The sequence below is a fragment of the Trematomus bernacchii genome, unplaced genomic scaffold (genome assembly GCF_902827165.1).
Source record: "Trematomus bernacchii unplaced genomic scaffold, fTreBer1.1, whole genome shotgun sequence".
NCBI classification, from domain to species: Eukaryota; Metazoa; Chordata; class Actinopteri; order Perciformes; family Nototheniidae; genus Trematomus; species Trematomus bernacchii.
The window spans coordinates 307,865-327,054 of NW_022987681.1; the positions used below are offsets into that span (position 1 = coordinate 307,865).

General features: G+C 40.8%; 1 protein-coding gene across 1 annotated transcript in view; it reads left to right on the forward strand.

Moving 5' to 3' along the window:
- Window positions 1-19,190, forward strand: part of LOC117487665 (filamin-C-like) — a 77,124-nt gene that overhangs the window by 10,975 nt on the left and 46,959 nt on the right. Inside the window, exons 3-9 of the mRNA XM_034136302.1 lie at window positions 6,795-7,043; window positions 8,133-8,230; window positions 9,750-9,900; window positions 10,605-10,723; window positions 11,302-11,379; window positions 12,124-12,286; window positions 18,278-18,478. Coding sequence (XP_033992193.1) covers window positions 6,795-7,043; window positions 8,133-8,230; window positions 9,750-9,900; window positions 10,605-10,723; window positions 11,302-11,379; window positions 12,124-12,286; window positions 18,278-18,478 — 1,059 coding nt within the window. The remainder of the gene's footprint in view (window positions 1-6,794; window positions 7,044-8,132; window positions 8,231-9,749; window positions 9,901-10,604; window positions 10,724-11,301; window positions 11,380-12,123; window positions 12,287-18,277; window positions 18,479-19,190) is intronic.

Sequence of the window (19,190 nt, forward strand, 5' to 3'; positions counted from 1 at the left end):
CTCCCTGAGTCTCTCTGAGTCTCTCTGAGTCTCCCTGAGTCTCTCTGAGTCTCTCTGAGTTTCTCTGAGTCTCTCTGAGTCTCTCTGAGTCTCTCTGAGTTTCTCTGAGTCTCTCTGAGTTTCTCTGAGTCTCTGAGTCTCCCTGAGTCTCTCTGAGTCTCTCTGAGTCTCTCTGAGTCTCTCTGAGTCTCTCTGAGTCTCTCTGAGTTTCTCTGAGTTTCACTGAGTCTCTGAGTCTCTCTGAGTTTCTCTGAGTCTCTGAGTCTCCCTGAGTCTCTCTGAGTCTCTCTGAGTCTCTCTGAGTCTCTCTAAGTTTCTCTGAGTCTCTGAGTCTCTCTGAGTTTCACTGAGTCTCTGAGTCTCCCTGAGTCTCTCTGAGTCTCTCTGAGTTTCTCTGAGTCTCTGAGTCTCTCTGAGTCTCTGAGTCTCTGAGTCTCTCTGAGTCTCTCTGAGTTTCTCTGAGTCTCTGAGTCTCTCTAAGTTTCTCTGAGTCTCTGAGTCTCTCTGAGTCTCTCTGAGTCTCTGAGTCTCTCTGAGTCTCTCTGAGTCTCTGAGTCTCTCTGAGTCTCTCTGAGTTTCTCTGAATCTCTCTGAGTCTCTGAGTTTCTCCCTCTCTCTTCCTGTCTGCAGCTCACAAAGAGTTTCTCTGTAAATGTCACATGTTTCTCCCTCAGCGTTTCTATCAGGACGCCATTGTTCTCCAGCTGTTTGTTTGGTTGCCATGGAGACAGAGAGACTCCGTAAACACTTCCTGCTTCAGTTTCTGCACAAATCACCGTTCATATAGTGTTATGTATCTGACTTTCTGCTGTTCATCAGCAATCATATTTATATATATTATATATTATATATGATAGAGCGGGTAAGGGTTGACTGACTGTCCTTTATATGCAAACACAATACAGAGAAAGATTAGAGGAAGACATATTCAGACACTATACTTTAGCAAAAGTACTCTGTGACAAGTCTAAAGTACTCTGTGACAAGTCTAAAGTACTCTGTGACAAGTCTAAAGTACTCTGTGACAAGTCTAAAGTACTTTGAAACAAGTCAAAGCCCTGCGTTTAATCTCTAAAAGTACACAAATATCTGCAGAATAATAACAAATGATTATATTATATTTCCTGATGCTTTAGCTGTGATTGTTGGTCATTATTTTAATAACGTATATACAGATAGTTTTATCCTTCAGTGCTGCAGTAAAGGTTCTTTGTTACCGTCCAGTTAGTATTGAAATGTATTTGATAACGTATTGTCTTGTGTTCTAACTGCTGCCCGGACTGTCTCTGGTTCAGACCGTTAGACTCTGATAGGAACTGAGAGTTAGTGGAGGTCAGCTGATCAGCTCCTGTTTCCTGGGGAAGGATTACAGCGTCGCTCCGAACACACTCAGCTTCCTCTGAACTGATCTCTGCTTCCTGAGGAGCAGGAACGTCTGATCCCATCAGGGTGGAGACTCTGAGGAGAAGCTCCTGCAGGGTCTGAGAGACTACGGCACATTCTGCAGGGAGTTCATCACAGCAAAGTTAATACAACAAGTCAAATGTACTCTGTAACAAATAAAAAGTACTCTGTAACAAGTCAAAAGTACTCTGTAACAAGTCAAAAGTACTCTGTAACAAGTCAAAAGTACTTTGTAACAAGTCAAAAGTACTTCGTAACAAGTCAAAAGTACTTCGTAACAAATCAAACGTACTTTGTAACAAGTCAAAAGTACTTCGTAACAAGTCAAAAGTACTTCGTAACAAGTCAAAAGTACTCTGTAACAAGTCAAAAGTACTTCGTAACAAGTCAAAAGTACTTCGTAACAAATCAAAAGTACTCTGTAACAAGTCAAAAGTACTTCGTAACAAATCAAAAGTACTTTGTAACAAGTCAAAAGTACTCTGTAACAAGTCAAAAGTACTTCGTAACAAGTCAAAAGTATTTCGTAACAAGTCAAAAGTACTCTGTAACAAGTCAAAAGTACTTCGTAACAAGTCAAAAGTACTTCGTAACAAATCAAAAGTACTCTGTAACAAGTCAAAAGTACTCTGTAACAAGTCAAAAGTACTTCGTAACAAGTCAAAAGTACTTCGTAACAAATCAAAAGTACTCTGTAACAAGTCAAAAGTACTCTGTAACAAGTCAAAAGTACTCTGTAACAAGTCAAAAGTACTTCGTAACAAGTCAAAAGTACTTCGTAACAAGTCAAAAGTACTCTGTAACAAGTCAAAAGTACTCTGTAACAAGTCAAAAGTACTCTGTAACAAGTCAAAAGTACTTCGTAACAAGTCAAAAGTACTTCGTAACAAGTCAAACGTACTTAATGAAATGAAGCAGAAATAACTCCGTCATGATGGAGGTTTCTAAAATGTCTGAAGGCACGATTCGTCCGTCCACGAGACCTTTGGTTCTTCAGGGCGACGCTAACATGAAGATTCAACGACTTCTCACAGGAAACATGTGCTTATTGACACTAATGTCAAGAAAAAGGAAATGTTGAACCGGAGACTGAGGTTCAAACACTGGGAAACATGGAAAGTAGGGCTGTGCAATTAATCGTATTTTAATCTCGATTACGATTTTGGCTTGCAACGATTACGAAAACAATGTAATCGAAATAAAACGATTATTATTTTTATTAAAAAAAAAAAAAAAAAAAATTTTTTATTTTTTTTTATTGGTTTTTTCAGTTGAATTATACTTAAAGTTCAGGGTAATCAACTGTTAAAAACATACTGTTCACATTTTTTTTTTCAATATATGGATGTTTTCAAAGTAAATGGATAATCGTTTTTAATAATCGTGATATCAATTATTGACCAAAATAATCGAGATTATGATTTTTGCCATAATCGCACAGCCCTAATGGAAAGTGTAGAAACGTTAAGAAGTTCATCAGTGGAAGTGACGGTGCTGAAGGTGGTTGAAGAGAACATTTAAAGCATGTTGGGAAATAACATGCTGAGGCTTTAAAGATTCAAACTAAAGACAACAACAACAACAGTGCTGACATGTTTACTACTAACAAGCCAGACCATAATAAGAGCTGTTGACTCAGCTGTAAACTCTAAAAGAGAAACAGGAAGGTCAGCATGGTGGACCAGAACCCCTCACAGCATGGTGGGCCAGAACCCCTCACAGCATGGTGGACCAGAACCCCTCACAGCATGGTGGACCAGAACCCCTCACAGCATGGTGGGCCAGAACCCCTCACAGCATGCTGGACCAGAACCCCTCACAGCATGGTGGACCAGAACCCCTCACAGCATGGTGGACCAGAACCCCTCACAGCATGGTGGGCCAGAACCCCTCACAGCATGGTGGACCAGAACCCCTCACAACATGGTGGGCCAGAACCCCTCACAGCATGGTGGACCAGAACCCCTCACAGCATGGTGGACCAGAACCCCTCACAGCATGGTGGGCCAGAACCCCTCACAGCATGCTGGACCAGAACCCCTCACAGCATGGTGGACCAGAACCCCTCACAGCATGGTGGACCAGAACCCCTCACAGCATGGTGGGCCAGAACCCCTCACAGCATGGTGGACCAGAACCCCTCACAGCATGGTGGACCAGAACCAGGGGACATAACTATGAGTTAAAGTGACTCTTAAAGCTAATTGTAGTCCAAGCTCGGGGGTTACATTTCAGTCCAAACTGAAACCCTGAGAGACATTAAGGAGGTACATTTAAAAGGAAAGGACAGATTTTTTGTAAAAGCACTTTATTAGTTGAAGTGACCGGGGGGACAGGAGTTGAAACTTCAAGCGTCAGTTTGAATCAAGATGTTCAAGAAAGGGATGAAATGATGCTTAAAATAAATTGAAGAGTCGGTTAAAGTTCAGCGATGGTACGAACACAAAGGCTGAAGGAGCCAGAGAGTCTTCAGTGACCGGTGTCTCTGAACAGAGAGCTGTGTGTTCAACTCTCACACACACACACACACACACACACACACACACACACACACACACACACACACACACACACACACACACACACACACACACACACACAGATTTATGAACCTCTGATTCTTTCTGCTTCCTGATTGGACGATCCATCAGAAGCCTTAGTCTGTTCTGACGTTTTTATTGGTCCGTTTAAAGAACGACATGACGAGTTATATTGATGAAAACACGGTGAAAGAAATGTTGAAAATGTGTGTGTGTTTGTGTGTGTGTGTAGGTGTGTGTGTGTGTGTGTAGGTGTGTGTGTGTAGGTGTGTGTGTGTGTGTGTGTGTGTGTGTGTGTGTGTGTGTGTGTGTTAAACAGAAAGAAAGAGTCATTGCACTGAGAGTAGGTTTTAAGTTCATGAACAGCTCAGAGTTCCCCCCTCAGATTCCTGGATGTGTGTGTGTGTGTGTGTGTGTATGTGTGTGTGTGTGTGTGTATGTGTGTGTGTGTGTGCACGTCTGTGTCTGTGCATGTGTTTCCTATTTAAAGTGACCTCATTCCTCGGCCCGGGGGCAGCAGCAGGATGATGACATCACCGTCTCTGAGACTTTCACATTAAGAGCGTGTCTCCTGTCAGCTGGAACACAAACACTACAGCAGGCTTTTATTTTGGCGAGCCAGATGTTTTTAAAAAGCTCCGTGAAACAGAACAGGAAGTTGGGTCGAAACCAGCTGATTACGAACCGCTGCAGAACGAATGATTTCACATTTCGCTTAATTTACTGGCTTCTGATTGGCTGACAGTTTATTGATAAATCACAACAAACGGCTCATCAGTCATAAGTCCACTGCAGGTGAATAGGGTAAAGAAATAAACTACCAGATATCACCATGAAACTCCCTCACTATATTACTGACATTAACAGAAGCATTTTTTATATTACAAGTTTTCTGACAGGTAATGTTTACATATGCTAATGAGGCGATTTGCATAATTTCCCGCTCAGATATGTGAACATTTAAATTAGAGTCAAAGGTTTCCACAGAGGGGATTCTGGGTATATAAATAAAACGCAGGCTTTAAGGTTGTTGTAGTTTGGTAAACAGAGGACATATTGGGTCTATAAGACGTCAGAGAAAGTGACAGACTTGTGAATATTGACGTCTTTAAAGGTGGGGTAGGTAAGTTTGAGAAACCGGCTGGAGATACACTTGTTGTTATATTCCATGGAAAGCTCTTAACATCCAGATAGCAATGAATATCTGAAGTGCTTTGACAACAAATCCATTAAGAAATATCATCTGTGGAAGCTGTAGTACTGTAAAAAGCACGACCAATCATCTGAGCCGGCCCGGCTAAAGTAACTGGATGGCCTACCTGCCTGTCAGCCTTCCATCTGTGCACAAACTTATCTCGTGCCCTCATTGGTCATGTGTGCGTTCGTGTGTGTTGGAGGAGGGGCTCTGTAAGGAAGTGGCAGATTTTCTCCGGCTGTGTATTTTCAAATTCTAGCGCACTCGAGCCGGTTTCTCCAAAATTACCTACCCCACCTTTAAGGGTATTTAACTTAAAGCTGAAACCAGTGCATTTTGACGTAAATATGTGTCTTTATTTCTTCTATAAGAGTAAGGAGCTGGAAGTCATTCTTCAATTAAACCTGGCTTATAAATGAAATCCTTCTTTATTGAAATGTTTGTTTGCGTAGAATTGTCTCAGTGAAGTTTCACACAACATTAAAATATGAACGCGGTTTTATTTTGTTAAAGGGTCTGTACATCCTGTAAATGAGCTGAAGAATAAAGAGAAAGCCTTTGATGTCTGATATCTGTTTGATGTTCAGATGAAGATCAGAAACTCCAGAGACACAAAGAGAGCGGGAACCAGAGATCCAGACGCTCGTAGAACAGGAAGTGTTGAAATGAGAATCAGAGGATGAGTATTTGAATCCTGAGCTTCGTGATGACGTCGGTTTTATTTCAGTTTAAAAAAAGACACATTGCACCTTTCAGTAGACTGGTTTCAGTGGACTGGTTTCAGTAGACTGGATTCAGTAGACTGGTTTCAGTAGACTGGTTTCAGTAGACTGGTTTCAGTGGACTGGTTTCAGTGGACTGGTTTCAGTAGACTGGATTCAGTGGACTGGTTTCAGTGGACTGGTTTCAGTAGACTGGATTCAGTAGACTGGTTTCAGGAGACTGGTTTCAGTGGACTGGTTTCAGTGGACTGGTTTCAGTGGACTGGTTTCAGTGGACTGGTTTCAGTGGACTGGTTTCAGTGGAAAGGTTTCAGTGGACTGGTTTCAGTAGACTGGTTTCAGTAGACTGGTTTCAGTGGACTGGTTTCAGTGGACTGGTTTCAGTGGACTGGTTTCAGTGGACTGGTTTCAGTGGACTGGTTTCAGTAGACTGGTTTCAGTGGACTGGTTTCAGTGGACTGGTTTCAGTGGACTGGTTTCAGTGGACTGGTTTCAGTGGACTGGTTTCAGTGAACTGGTTTCAGTGGACTGGTTTCAGTGGACTGGTTTCAGTAGACTGGTTTCAGTGGACTGGTTTCAGTAGACAGGTTTCAGTGGACTGGTTTCAGTGGACTGGTTTCAGTGGACTGGTTTCAGTGGACAGGTTTCAGTGGACTGGGGGTTTATAGATCCATCAAACACATTGTTACGTTCCCTCCTCAACTAGGGGTGCAAAGGGAAGTAACACAATATAAAAATAAGAGAGGAAACAGACTTAGTAGATCATGTTTAATGACTTGAAAAGGAAGAAGGCTCAGCAGCTAACTCACAGAGCAAAGTTAAGACAAACGAAGAACAGCTTTGTCCTAAAGAAAGAGACTAAAGTACTTCATACACAAAGACAAAGTGGGACACACACAGGTCAGCATATCTCTGATTGATCTGTCCCCCAAGACTCGAAGGCCATCGTGGACGGGAACCTGAAGCTGATCCTGGGTCTGATCTGGACCCTGATCCTGCACTACTCCATCTCCATGCCCATGTGGGAGGACGAGGACGACGAGGACGCCAAGAAGCTGACCCCCAAGCAGCGTCTGCTGGGCTGGATCCAGAACAAGGTCCCCGAGCTGCCCATCACCAACTTCCACCGCGACTGGAGGGACGGCAAGGCCCTGGGGGCGCTGGTGGACAACTGCGCTCCAGGTGGGATGAGATGAGATGGACCCCCCGGGTACAACTGGGCCCCGGGTAGGAGACCAGGTCTCAGTGTTAGAAACATCTGTACGTAGGAGACCAGGTCTCAGTGTTAGAAAAACATCTGTACGTAGGAGACCAGGTCTCAGTGTTAGAAACATCTGTACGTAGGAGACCAGGTCTCAGTGTTAGAAACATCTGTACGTAGGAGACCAGGTCTCAGTGTTAGGAACATCTGTACGTAGGAGACCAGGTCTCAGTGTTAGAAACATCTGTACGTAGGAGACCAGGTCTCAGTGTTAGGAACATCTGTACGTAGGAGACCAGGTCTCAGTGTTAGGAACATCTGTACGTAGGAGACCAGGTCTCAGTGTTAGGAACATCTGTACGTAGGAGACCAGGTCTCAGTGTTAGAAACATCTGTACGTAGGAGACCAGGTCTCAGTGTTAGGAACATCTGTACGTAGGAGACCAGGTCTCAGTGTTAGGAACATCTGTACGTAGGAGACCAGGTCTCAGTGTTAGGAACATCTGTACGTAGGAGACCAGGTCTCAGTGTTAGGAACATCTGTACGTAGGAGACCAGGTCTCAGTGTTAGAAACATCTGTACGTAGGAGACCAGGTCTCAGTGTTAGAAACATCTGTACGTAGGAGACCAGGTCTCAGTGTTAGGAACATCTGTACGTAGGAGACCAGGTCTCAGTGTTAGGAACATCTGTACGTAGGAGACCAGGTCTCAGTGTTAGGAACATCTGTACGTAGGAGACCAGGTCTCAGTGTTAGGAACATCTGTACGTAGGAGACCAGGTCTCAGTGTTAGGAACATCTGTACGTAGGAGACCAGGTCTCAGTGTTAGAAACATCTGTACGTAGGAGACCAGGTCTCAGTGTTAGGAACATCTGTACGTAGGAGACCAGCTCTCAGTGTTAGGAACATCTGTACGTAGGAGACCAGGTCTCAGTGTTAGGAACATCTGTACGTAGGAGACCAGATATAATAAGAGATGCAATGAAAGTCAGTTTCCAGCCTCTCAGATCTGGAGTTGTTTGTGAGTCTGTTTGAAATGATATTGAACGTCTCTCCGTGGTGCGTTCAGGTCTTTGTCCGGACTGGGAGAACTGGGACCCCAGCCAGCCGGTGGAGAACGCCCGGGAGGCCATGCAGCAGGCCGACGACTGGCTGGGCGTGCCTCAGGTAACACCAACCTTTATTTAACATTTAATACATGACCTCATACAGAACATGAATGACCTTTATACGCTTTAACAGAACACAAAACATGGAGCATGTTTAAAACCCAGAGGAATCTGCCGGCAACTATATAAAAAAATCAAGGAATAAAAGTGATTCCTTTAAAAAAAAAAAAAAAAAAATTATTTTTCCCTCCGTTTAAAAAAAAAGGAGATTCTACAGATTATTTCTCTCGTGCTCAAAGGCTCAATTTTATCTGTAAAAACCGTCAAAGTTGGATATTAACATTTGAATCTGCATTAAAAACATCGCCCTCTGTCTGAAACCAGAGCTGCTCTGATTGGTTAGCTGGACGGCTCTGTTGTGATTGGTCAACCAGCTTAGAGATGTCCCGCCCCTTTTAGCCTATCACGTATAATGTGTTGGAGTGCAGGTGTTCCATAGTGATGTCACCATGTTCCTGAACTTTGGGATTCTAGCCTCTGCAGACCGTTAACATGCACTAACACCTACAGGAGAGGAATAAAGGGCCTCTTTAAGTGAGCGGCAGCACGACGCGATGACGGACGGCTTTACAGATGTCAGAGTTTCCGTGTGTTGAACTCTGTAATGATGATGAAGTGATTATAAAACAGATGTTTAATTATTCATATTTAACGAGAGCTGCAGACTGGAAACTGTTAGTCTGACGTCTGCAGGTCGGTGCGTTTTAGAAAGTACTAAAAATAGTCTTCACTGAGAGATACTGGGAGTGGAGAAACTTTGAATGTATGGAGTGTATTGAATGTCTAATTGGAGATAATCTGCAAACCTAGTCCTGTTTAGGTTTTTAAGAAATAAGAAAAATATATAATACAACTGTCAGATATAGGATACTAACTATAACAGACAAAAGCCAATTATTTTCACAGAGAAGAATTTAAACAACATTCAAGACTTTTCTGAATTATTGAAAACCCAGTTATATTTTCTTTACATTTGAATTCCCAAACAAAACCACCATTCACAAGGTGTGACTGACTGTTGTCACATGTGACTACCGATTAGCATTCGTGCTAACTTAACATTGAAATTCCCATTGACTGTTTTCACACGTATTACCAGCTGTTTCCAACAGGTGTTGAGGTGAGTATTGAACAGAAGGTAGATGACAGACAGGTAGGCCTTCAGGGTTCAGCAGGACACAGAGGAAAAACACCTGCTGGGCTCCATAGGCTTTCATGAAACAAGGAAACTACGGCAAGCCTTTAAGGACAAACAGGCAACACCCTCTTAAAGGGGCAGGACAACAATGATATACAATAAGCTCAGAAAACACGTTACATAAATAAATATCTGATCAAACAACAAACAGAAAAATATCATAGTTATGCAGATGATGCACATATTTACTTAAGAATATTTCAAATGAAAAATAAAAGGAAAGCCTGTTTATTTACCTTTCAATGACCTGTCCCTCGTTGTCTCACCTGTCCCTCGTTGTCTCACCTGTCCCTCGTTGTCTCACCTGTCCCTCGTTCAGGTGATCGCCCCGGAGGAGATCGTGGACCCTAACGTGGACGAGCACTCGGTGATGACCTACCTGTCCCAGTTCCCTAAATCCAGACTGAAGCCTGGCGCCCCCCTGAGGGCCAAGACGCTGCACCCCAAGAGGGCCAGGGCCTACGGACCGGGTGAGGAGGAGGAACCGACCAATCAGCAATCAGTTCACTATCTTTGATATGAGACTCATTGGTTTTTGGTCACAAGCAAACAATATATAATGCCACCTCGTTAACTGTAACGAGCACATTGTGTAGGGCTTTATACCCCAAAAAACAATCAATAATAATAATACTTTTTTTGCAGCCGAGATTATTTGTCACTCCCAACTAAATTTAGAAATACCAAACTTAAAAAATACAAAGTTCCTGCAGATCATTCCAACCTGGTGTTTATCACATTTATTTAATTATTCTTCAATTAAACAGAAACAGTTTGTTTAACATTTAAATAATTAAATCGTGTCTGATAATGTAATAATTAAAAAAAAGGTAAAAATGAATATTGTATAACATTGCAATACCTTCCTGTCAGGTTGAAGCATCACTGTTTGTTTTTTTAAATCAAAAAATATATTTTTTTATATTTTTGGAAATGTTCTTTCAATCACCAAATGTAAAAAAAAGAATATCCAAAACTTTTAAAAAGATGTAAAAAAAATATGTGAAAGAAAGTTTATAACAATTCTCTTTTAGAAAATGTAAAAAAAGAAATGCAAAAGTCCAAAAAAACCTCCCTGCCTTTAAATAACTCAGCCGTTAGTTTGAAGACGTCTTGCTGTCAGCCTTCATCGCGTGGAACCGGAGACGTTCTCTAACTTCCTGATGTGTTTCAGGTGTGGAGCCGCGCGGGAACATCGTCCTGAAGCCGGCCGAGTTCCTGGTCGAGACAGTGGAGGCCGGACTCGGGGAAATCCTGGTTTACGTGGAGGACCCTGAAGGCCACACGGAGGAGGTGGGAACACACTCTGTTTTAATGTAAACTTAACACAAAAAGTAAGGAAATCTGTTTCGTTGTTGTTACAAGGCTTCTTGGCAATACATCTTACACCAGGTGGCTAAAGTCCTCTACGTGTATTGGGGTTACAGATGGGGTCCAAAACCATCGAGCCACATGAATGTTTGGGAGCTAATTAATGCTATATGCTACACAAATACGGCCAGGATCCGTTGAATTTTCGGAATATTGGGTTGCAGATTATAATTTTCCAAAGGGGGGTTGGTTTAGCGTGAAACACTTGAAATAACTAAAGGATAAGTTCAACAAGAAAGTAGAAAGAACTTTGAATTGCCTTGTATTGAAATGTGCTATATAGATAAACATGCCTTTCCTTATACCGTTGGAAAGCCTGTTCTCTTACCTTTCAAATGGCGCCTCATTTGTGAGGAACATGTGGGATCATTATGGGGTGCGCCCATGACAAATGTGACAAAGAAATAATCTACCAAACACAGATTTCCTTACTCTTTGTGTTAAGTTTATTTGTTTAAACCCAACACAGTGAAGTACAGCAGATGGTTTCTGTGTTTCAGGCCCGAGTGATCCCCAACAACGACAAGAACCGGAGCTACTCGGTGGTCTACCTGCCCAAAGTGGAGGGGCTTCATAAAGTAAGAAACTTAGATAGCACAGCAATCAGAGCTTTCAACCATCCTCATGGTCTTCCTGGGAGACGGGTGGAGGACTGGTTCTTTGTCAACAGATGCTAAGAGTTGATTAACAGACAGATCTCTCAAACGGACCGTCCTCAACTAGGAATCCTGAAAAAGCTCCGCCTGAAATCTTGATTTTACTGATGTGTTCCTTTAGGTTTCTGGAAAAGAAGTCATTCATCATGAAAAAGGCATAATAAATGACACTGAGTAAATCTGCATCTAATAAGACCAAAAACGATCGACCAGGAAGAGCCTTGTTTAGTTCAGGTGTTTTTTAACGTGAGCATTTACGGTGAAACTGTTAGAAACTCTCCCTGGTCTCCGGCTTGATCTTCAATCTCAGGATCCATGTATCTGTGATCCTCTCCAGAATGGAAGTAGTCATCACATACAGAGCATCAACTAGTTCCTGAACAGTGTCCTTCACATGCTGATATCCAAGAGAGGGAGTTACACAGTCACAAGATGGAGGAATAGAAAGCAGTATTCAATGTTTACTTCAGATTAGCTCCACGTCAGAAATGAGCATGCTTGTCATATGTCTATCTCCATAGAGGCTGAATCATCATGTTAATCACATAGCTATCATATGCCTCAAACAGTCCTGATGCTCTTCTAGGTAATCATACATCCTGTCATGTACACAGCTACAGTTGGGATACCTTTGTTATCATGTGTACTCTGTGTTTGTGTGTCCAGGTCAAGGTTCTGTTTGCGGGGCAGGACATCGAGCGGAGTCCCTTCATGGTGAACGTCTCGAAGGCGCTCGGCGACCCGAGCCGGGTCCAGGCTCGCGGGCCGGGGCTGCAGCTGAGCGGGAACGTGGCCAACAAACCCACGTACTTCGATATTTACACCGCAGGTAACCAGAGCAGCTACAGATGAAGCGTCTTATTTTGGACAGTTTAAAGTGCGAGGGTCGTGATCGGTTCGTGCACGTTCCGTGATGGCCGGCCGGCCCCCAGTCAGACTTGATACCGCCCCCATGATAAATACATTTAATTATTGTGAAGCCAGCTGCAATGGATCATTGATCCACCAGGGGGTGCAGTGGGGTTCCACACTGGAGTCATGTGAAATCAACTTCTAAATAATAGATGTTGTTTAGTCGGAAAAAACGAACGAGCCGGCTCTCCCGATTTTTAATCCTAATTTAATCATCATCATTGATGTTTATGTTCGCCGAATTGACATGAAATCACTGACAAATATGAATATTCTGTATTCAACTTCATTGAAACGATCAGGATGGGTGTTATTTTTCCCCACAATGACCAAGTCGCTGCAAATGATCCCATGTATTACATGTACATGGCCACATTCTCAACAAAGTTACGTAACGAAACATTCTGTATTCCTTGCTTACTTTTTATTTAATGCTTTATAACAGCTGGAATAGTTCGTTTAGAACAGGCACCTCACTCGCAATCTGCTCCTCCGCAGCGCCGCCCACCTCCCTCCGGCTGAAATTATGAATGTACAGTAAGGCATAGTAATCATAGATAACACGGCAGGGTCCGTTACAGTTTGTTTTCATCTGATTTCAAATATTTCAAATGTCTGAAGTTAATAAATACATTCTCAGTGTTCAAGTCAATAATAGTCATATAAGAAAAGTACTGATCTAATAACAGAGATTTTATAAGGACTTTTCAATGTTCGACATCGCTCATGTGAAATACAGTAAACTGGATGTTGTGGTGCCGAGAGGCGGGGTATCAAAAGTACAAGCTAAACTTTTATTTAGCATCTGAACACACTTGTAAACAACGTGATGCCCGGGAAGCGAAGACCCGGCGGAAACAGCTGGTCTGGTTCACTAAAATGTCCGTGTACAGTATATCTGGTACTAATGTATAGCGGATCTTTGTTAAGATCCATATGTCACGGATAGAACTATATATTGAGCTTTAAAACAAATGATATATATTATAATAAAATAAACACCGGCTGTTGTTATGCCTGCTGTAACGTTTACTTTCTCCGTTCTCCGCTTAAGTAATTATTACTTCCTGGTTAGCTTTCCGCTCGAAATTTAAATCTGAAAATGGCAAAATAACGGAGAAAAAAAACGTTCACAGAGAAGACGACAACAATTGTCACTTGCACTTGTCATTTAGCATCTGAACACACTTGTAAACAACGTGATGCCCGGGAAGCGAAGACCCGGCGGAAACAGCTGGTCTGGTTCACTAAAATGTCCGTGTACAGTATATCTGGTACTAATGTATAGCGGATCTTTGTTAAGATCCATATGTCAGTAGAGATGGGATGGCAGAAGGTGCTATATATATATATATATATATATATAATTCCAAAGCTGGTAAAGACCTTTCAAATTTAGCAATAATAGTCATATAAGAAAAGTACTGATTTGTTCTTGAATCAACTTTTTTATGGAAAATGTTTTATGTAATTTTATTTCATTTTAAATAAAATGAAAGACATTCACAGTTAATGTAATTAGATATACATTATTAATGCCATACATTTTTAAATGTAATTAGATATACATTATTAATGCCATACATTTTTGCATAAATATTTATTCAGTATGATAGCTGTCTAACAGAAGTTAAATCCATTTCTCACTTATTCTGACAATGTACTTAACCCCAAATAAAAGAACCCAATAAAAATAGTTGTTAAATAATAGTGAAGTCACGTTGTAATAACAATAACTCATCTCTCTCGGTTTTTTTTGTTTTCTTTGTGTGCTTTGCCAAAAGCCACTGTGTCAAGTGTCCTAGTTGGGTTACCGTAACGAACAGCAGCCGGCTCTCGATTTTTAATCCTAATTTAATCGTTTATGTTCGCCGAATTGACATGAAATCACTGACAAATATGAATATACTGTATTCAACTTCATTAAAATGTTATTAACGTGCCTAAACTCAGTAATTCACTAAAAATTACTGATCCCTCCGCGTCGCGGAGGGATCTTGATCCCTGGGTGTTATTTTTCCCCATAATGACCAAGTCGCTGCAAATTACCCCGCTTATTACATGGCCACATTCTCAACAAAGTAACGACATGACTCCCAATATTAATTAAAATGCTTTTATGGATTTAGAAAATATTTTTATTGATTTAAAACATAGTTCTATGTATTGATTTAAATTTACATGCATCCGCTAAGAAAAATTGTCCGTTGTTACCGTTTTTTAAACAGTCAGAATGAAACGGCAGCTCTCAGCTGTGTGTTCACACTCCTAACTCTGATCTTTCTTTTCCAACAGTTAAGTTAACTGTAGGTTACTCTGAGTGACAAGCTTACAGTTAGTGAAGTAACACTTTTTTTTTTGTGAGTCACGACCTCGCTGTTTCATTCTAACATAACGCTCCAAATATGACTGTTTCCACTCGGACTTCAATACAGCAACACCATTGTTTGGTTTCCATGGTAGCGTGTCTCTTTAGTAGCGTGCACTCCTTTCCTGTAAATTACAGGTCCAGCCAGGCAAAACAGTAATATGAAATATGAACGTTAGTTTTTAACTGAAATGATCAAATAAAGTCAAAATGTCACAGTGTTTACAAACATTGACCATACCGTTCACCAGCCCCCACCCCACTCTTTGTTTAAAACGAATTGGCCATCGGAATGTGTGTGTCCCAACCCCCCCCTGTGATATCTCTTCACAGGGGGGAGAGAGTTAGACGCTCGTGAATTGTCAACGGGGGGGGGGTCTCTCTGCACGGAGGAGCCGCGGAGAAGTGAATCACAGTGATCTGCTATTTTAAAGTAAATTCAACACATATCGACCCTAAATATAGCATATATTAAGAACGAGAAAGTGTTAACATCGTTTTTTGTAAACATATGACCAATGTGCGAGGGTGATGACATCAGAGCATCGTCCTATGGGCTTAGCCCCGGACAGGTACAACAGGTATTCACTCAGAGGGGGGTAGTTACCCATTTACATGTCAAAAAGCAACATACAGTAGGCGGGTGGGGGATGGTGAACGTTTACATTTCTCTACAGCAGTGGTTCCCAAACTTTTTGTGCCCAAGGCACACCAAAGGACAAGTAAAAATCTCAAGGCACACCTATTGTGCGAAATAGCCCTTATAACACGTGTTATCACTCATATCATGTAAAATATCTGTAAATGTGCATAATTATTTACTAATGCCAAATAAAATGTATAGATAGAACAATCAGTGGTTCAAGTTAGTATATTCCTCAGTGTAACATATCCACTAGTTGCAAAGCTTAAACATTTTTATATATTTTTTTATTTTAAGGGAAAGGATGTTTTCACTACTCAGTTTGTCAACTATGTTACGGACAAACTTGATGTCATTACAATCATTTGATTAAGTCCTGCACTTCAAGTAAAATCAAATTTGAAAGGCTCTTGAGTCTATTCTACCATATATCCAAAGATTTTTTAAAGTTTAAAAAATAATTGTATTAAAGTTTTGTTTTTTCATGTGATATGTTCAGCACTGTCATTAAGTTTAGGGATATTTTGTATTATAAAACTACCATACAGGTCATTTTGATAGTTTTAAGAGATGTCATGTAAAACTCCAACCTGTGTAGATATACATTATACTATAAAGGATATCAGAAGCACTATTTTAGATATTTTAAATTTGAAAAAATGAGGTGCAACATAGTTGACAATGAAAGTCAAACATTTGACGCAAATAACATAGTTGACTGGACACATTATTAACCATCAGCACTATGTTAATTTCAAGGCAGAAGTGCAAAATTCCATTGATAATGATGTGTAATGACGTCTACATGTCGTACAAATTGTCAACTAGGTTACCTGTCAACTAAGTTACTACAGTTATTACAGTACTGGGTAACTTAGTTGACAGGTAACCTAGTTGACAATTTCCCTATTTTGACCCATCATTTCAATGGTAGGCCTTGCCTGGATGACCACATGTCATTTTCTTGAACAGGTTAACATCACATTTGCACATATAATTGAATTAAAATCATTAAACAATTGTAAACCATAACAATGTACGTAACATTGTTGATTGTCAATGAGTATATTAATTGACCATGTGCTATTATACATAAAATATTGTAAAAATGTAGAGGACAATCACCACAGTGTGTTCAAAATGTCTGCCAAAGAGGAACATGGCATCATGTGATGCTGGTGACATGGTATTGGGACAAACAATTTTTGAGTTAAAGGGGGAAGTTCTGTTAGTAACATAGTTGACAGAACTTTTGCGGACATTCATATATTAAGATATTTAAATTATTTAAAGGGGGAAATCAATTAAAAATATGTTATTATTCTTTAGTATTTAGACTTTTGAAATAAATGAATCATTTTTTAAATTTACTTTAATGGTTTTTATTCATTATTTTGAATCCAAGACACCCTCAACTGAAAAACGGACATAGCAAAAACTGACAATTTAAGAACATCATGACACATTTCAAGCTAAATAAAGCATAGGATGCACATAATGTTTGTGTGATATTATAACATGCTTTCCAATAATAGGCAAAATATGATATTTTTGAAGAAAATAGTTAGAATAATTATAATTATCATCAATGGACATCAATGGACATGGAATGTACCCTAAATTGTAGAATCACTCAGCAGTTACATACACCAAACCTTCCAGTTATATTCCTATCAATATTATGAAGGCTTTTACAGAAGGGTTTGGTCATATATAATTCATAGCCTGAATTATATAACATTTTATACCTAAAAACATGGTGAAAATTGATATTTTAGGGCTGTTGACAGTATTTTCTGATTTATGGAGTGATACAAAGAGATATCCAAAATCCCTTCTGTAAAAGCCTTAGATACTAATATGACTACAAAATGAAACAATAATTTTGATCCTGGCTTTATCCAAAGTTCAGATTTCGGTTCCTGAAATGTGTTAAAATATGCGCATATTTCATGAGATAATGGTTCATTTGGATATTTAAACATGCTATTTCAGAAAACTTGTAATACAAAAAACAATTGCCTTATTGTAAGTAATTAACTGGAGAAATATTTAGCTGATATCTTTAAGTTAAAAATACCCTATTCACCTGGGGTGTCTCGCCTTAATTAGATGTTTGATAAGTGCAGATCACATAGTAAAACACGTACACAGATACATTATTTTGTATTTTTATTAAATTCGACAATGTCAATTTCACTTTCCACTATGTCCACCGTTGTTTTTCACAACCAATGGCAGAACTTTATTGAGGCCTGTAATTAGTCAACTACAGGTCTCTTGAGTCAGTCTTTTTCTTCCAAAAAGCTTGTGACAAGATGTTATTGCTCTTGGGGCATTAAAAACAAGATTTTAACTTTAGTTTTTTATATAATATCTGCATTTTCTATTGTGAAAAACTAAGTCTTAGTTATTTAATATATAGCGCCATCTCCTGGTTAAACCCTGAAATTGGAGAATAGTGGGAGGGCCTAACATTCCTGAATACTGGTCTTTGGCAGGCAACTGGCTGGCAACTGGCTGGCAGTCGGCAGGAAGCTGTATGCTGGGGTCCAAAATAAGAGGCTCCATCTGTAGGACCAGATTTGAGTTTAACGCAGATTTAGGGTTTATACCGTACGGAATAGAAGAAGGAACCATAGTTGGAACGCGCTCCCCATTCATCATGGTTGGGGTAATGTAATGCAAAGTTTGGATGTTTTTCCACGTAATTTTCTTTAAATAATTTTTTTTAACTTATTTATTTAAAAATAAATGTTTAACTCATTATTCTCTTTTTTTTACTTATTAATTTCTTTTTTTTAGAAACTTCCCTGACACCCCGTATACAGAATGGATTCCTAAAGTTCCTTTCCTCCCCGAACTTCATATTAAAGTCTTGTTGTTTCTCCACCCAGGCGCCGGAGCCGGAGACGTTGGAGTCGTCATCGTCGACTCAAACGCCCGGCGGGACACGGTGGAGATCGTGCTGGAGAACAAGGGGGACAGTATTTTCCGTTGCACCTACATTCCCGTCCTGGAGGGGGCGCACACCGTCTGCGTGACATTTGCCGGGCAGCAGATTCCCAGAAGCCCCTTCACCGTGAACATCTCAGAGCGTAGGTTTCAAACCAGTCTGCTCTCCATGGTCCTTAAAAACATCAATGTTTTAATATTTTTATGAATTACTTTCCATGTAACATCAACCAGAAACTGATGTGGTGTGGCATGACTTTCTAATCAGAGTCACATTGACATCTGAAATCCTGACTAACCTTTTTTAAAGTTTTTGATTTCCACAGCAGTTAAATCTGCAGATCCTGCTCCATGGCGGTCTACTGGTGGTCTGCCGGTGGTCTGCTGGTGGTCTGCCGGTGGTCTGCTGGTGGTCTGCTGGCGGTCTACTGGTGGTCTGCTGGTGGTCTACTGGTGGTCTGCCGGTGGTCTGCCGGTGGTCTGCTGGTGGTCTGCCGGTGGTCTGCTGGTGGTCTGCTGGTGGTCTGCTGGTGGTCTGCCGGTGGTCTGCCGGTGGTCTGCCGGTGGTCTGCTTGGTGTTTGACTGTTGGACGGAGAGTAATGGGTCTTTGGATGGACTTTATCCTTTCCTATCTTTGATGTGGTCCCTATCTTTCCTGATAGGTCTCAGATCATATTCCAGACTTGGCTGTAAGGGGTTGGGCGGACAGTTTGTTGTCAATCGACGGAGTGCAATGTCAGTAATTGAATGATCTGCTTGTGAAAATAGACAGAAGGACTAAAGAGCGTGTAGGAACGGCCTCTAACCATATCGCTGAGACTCTCTGTCCGGGGACATTAATAAGGATCAGACTT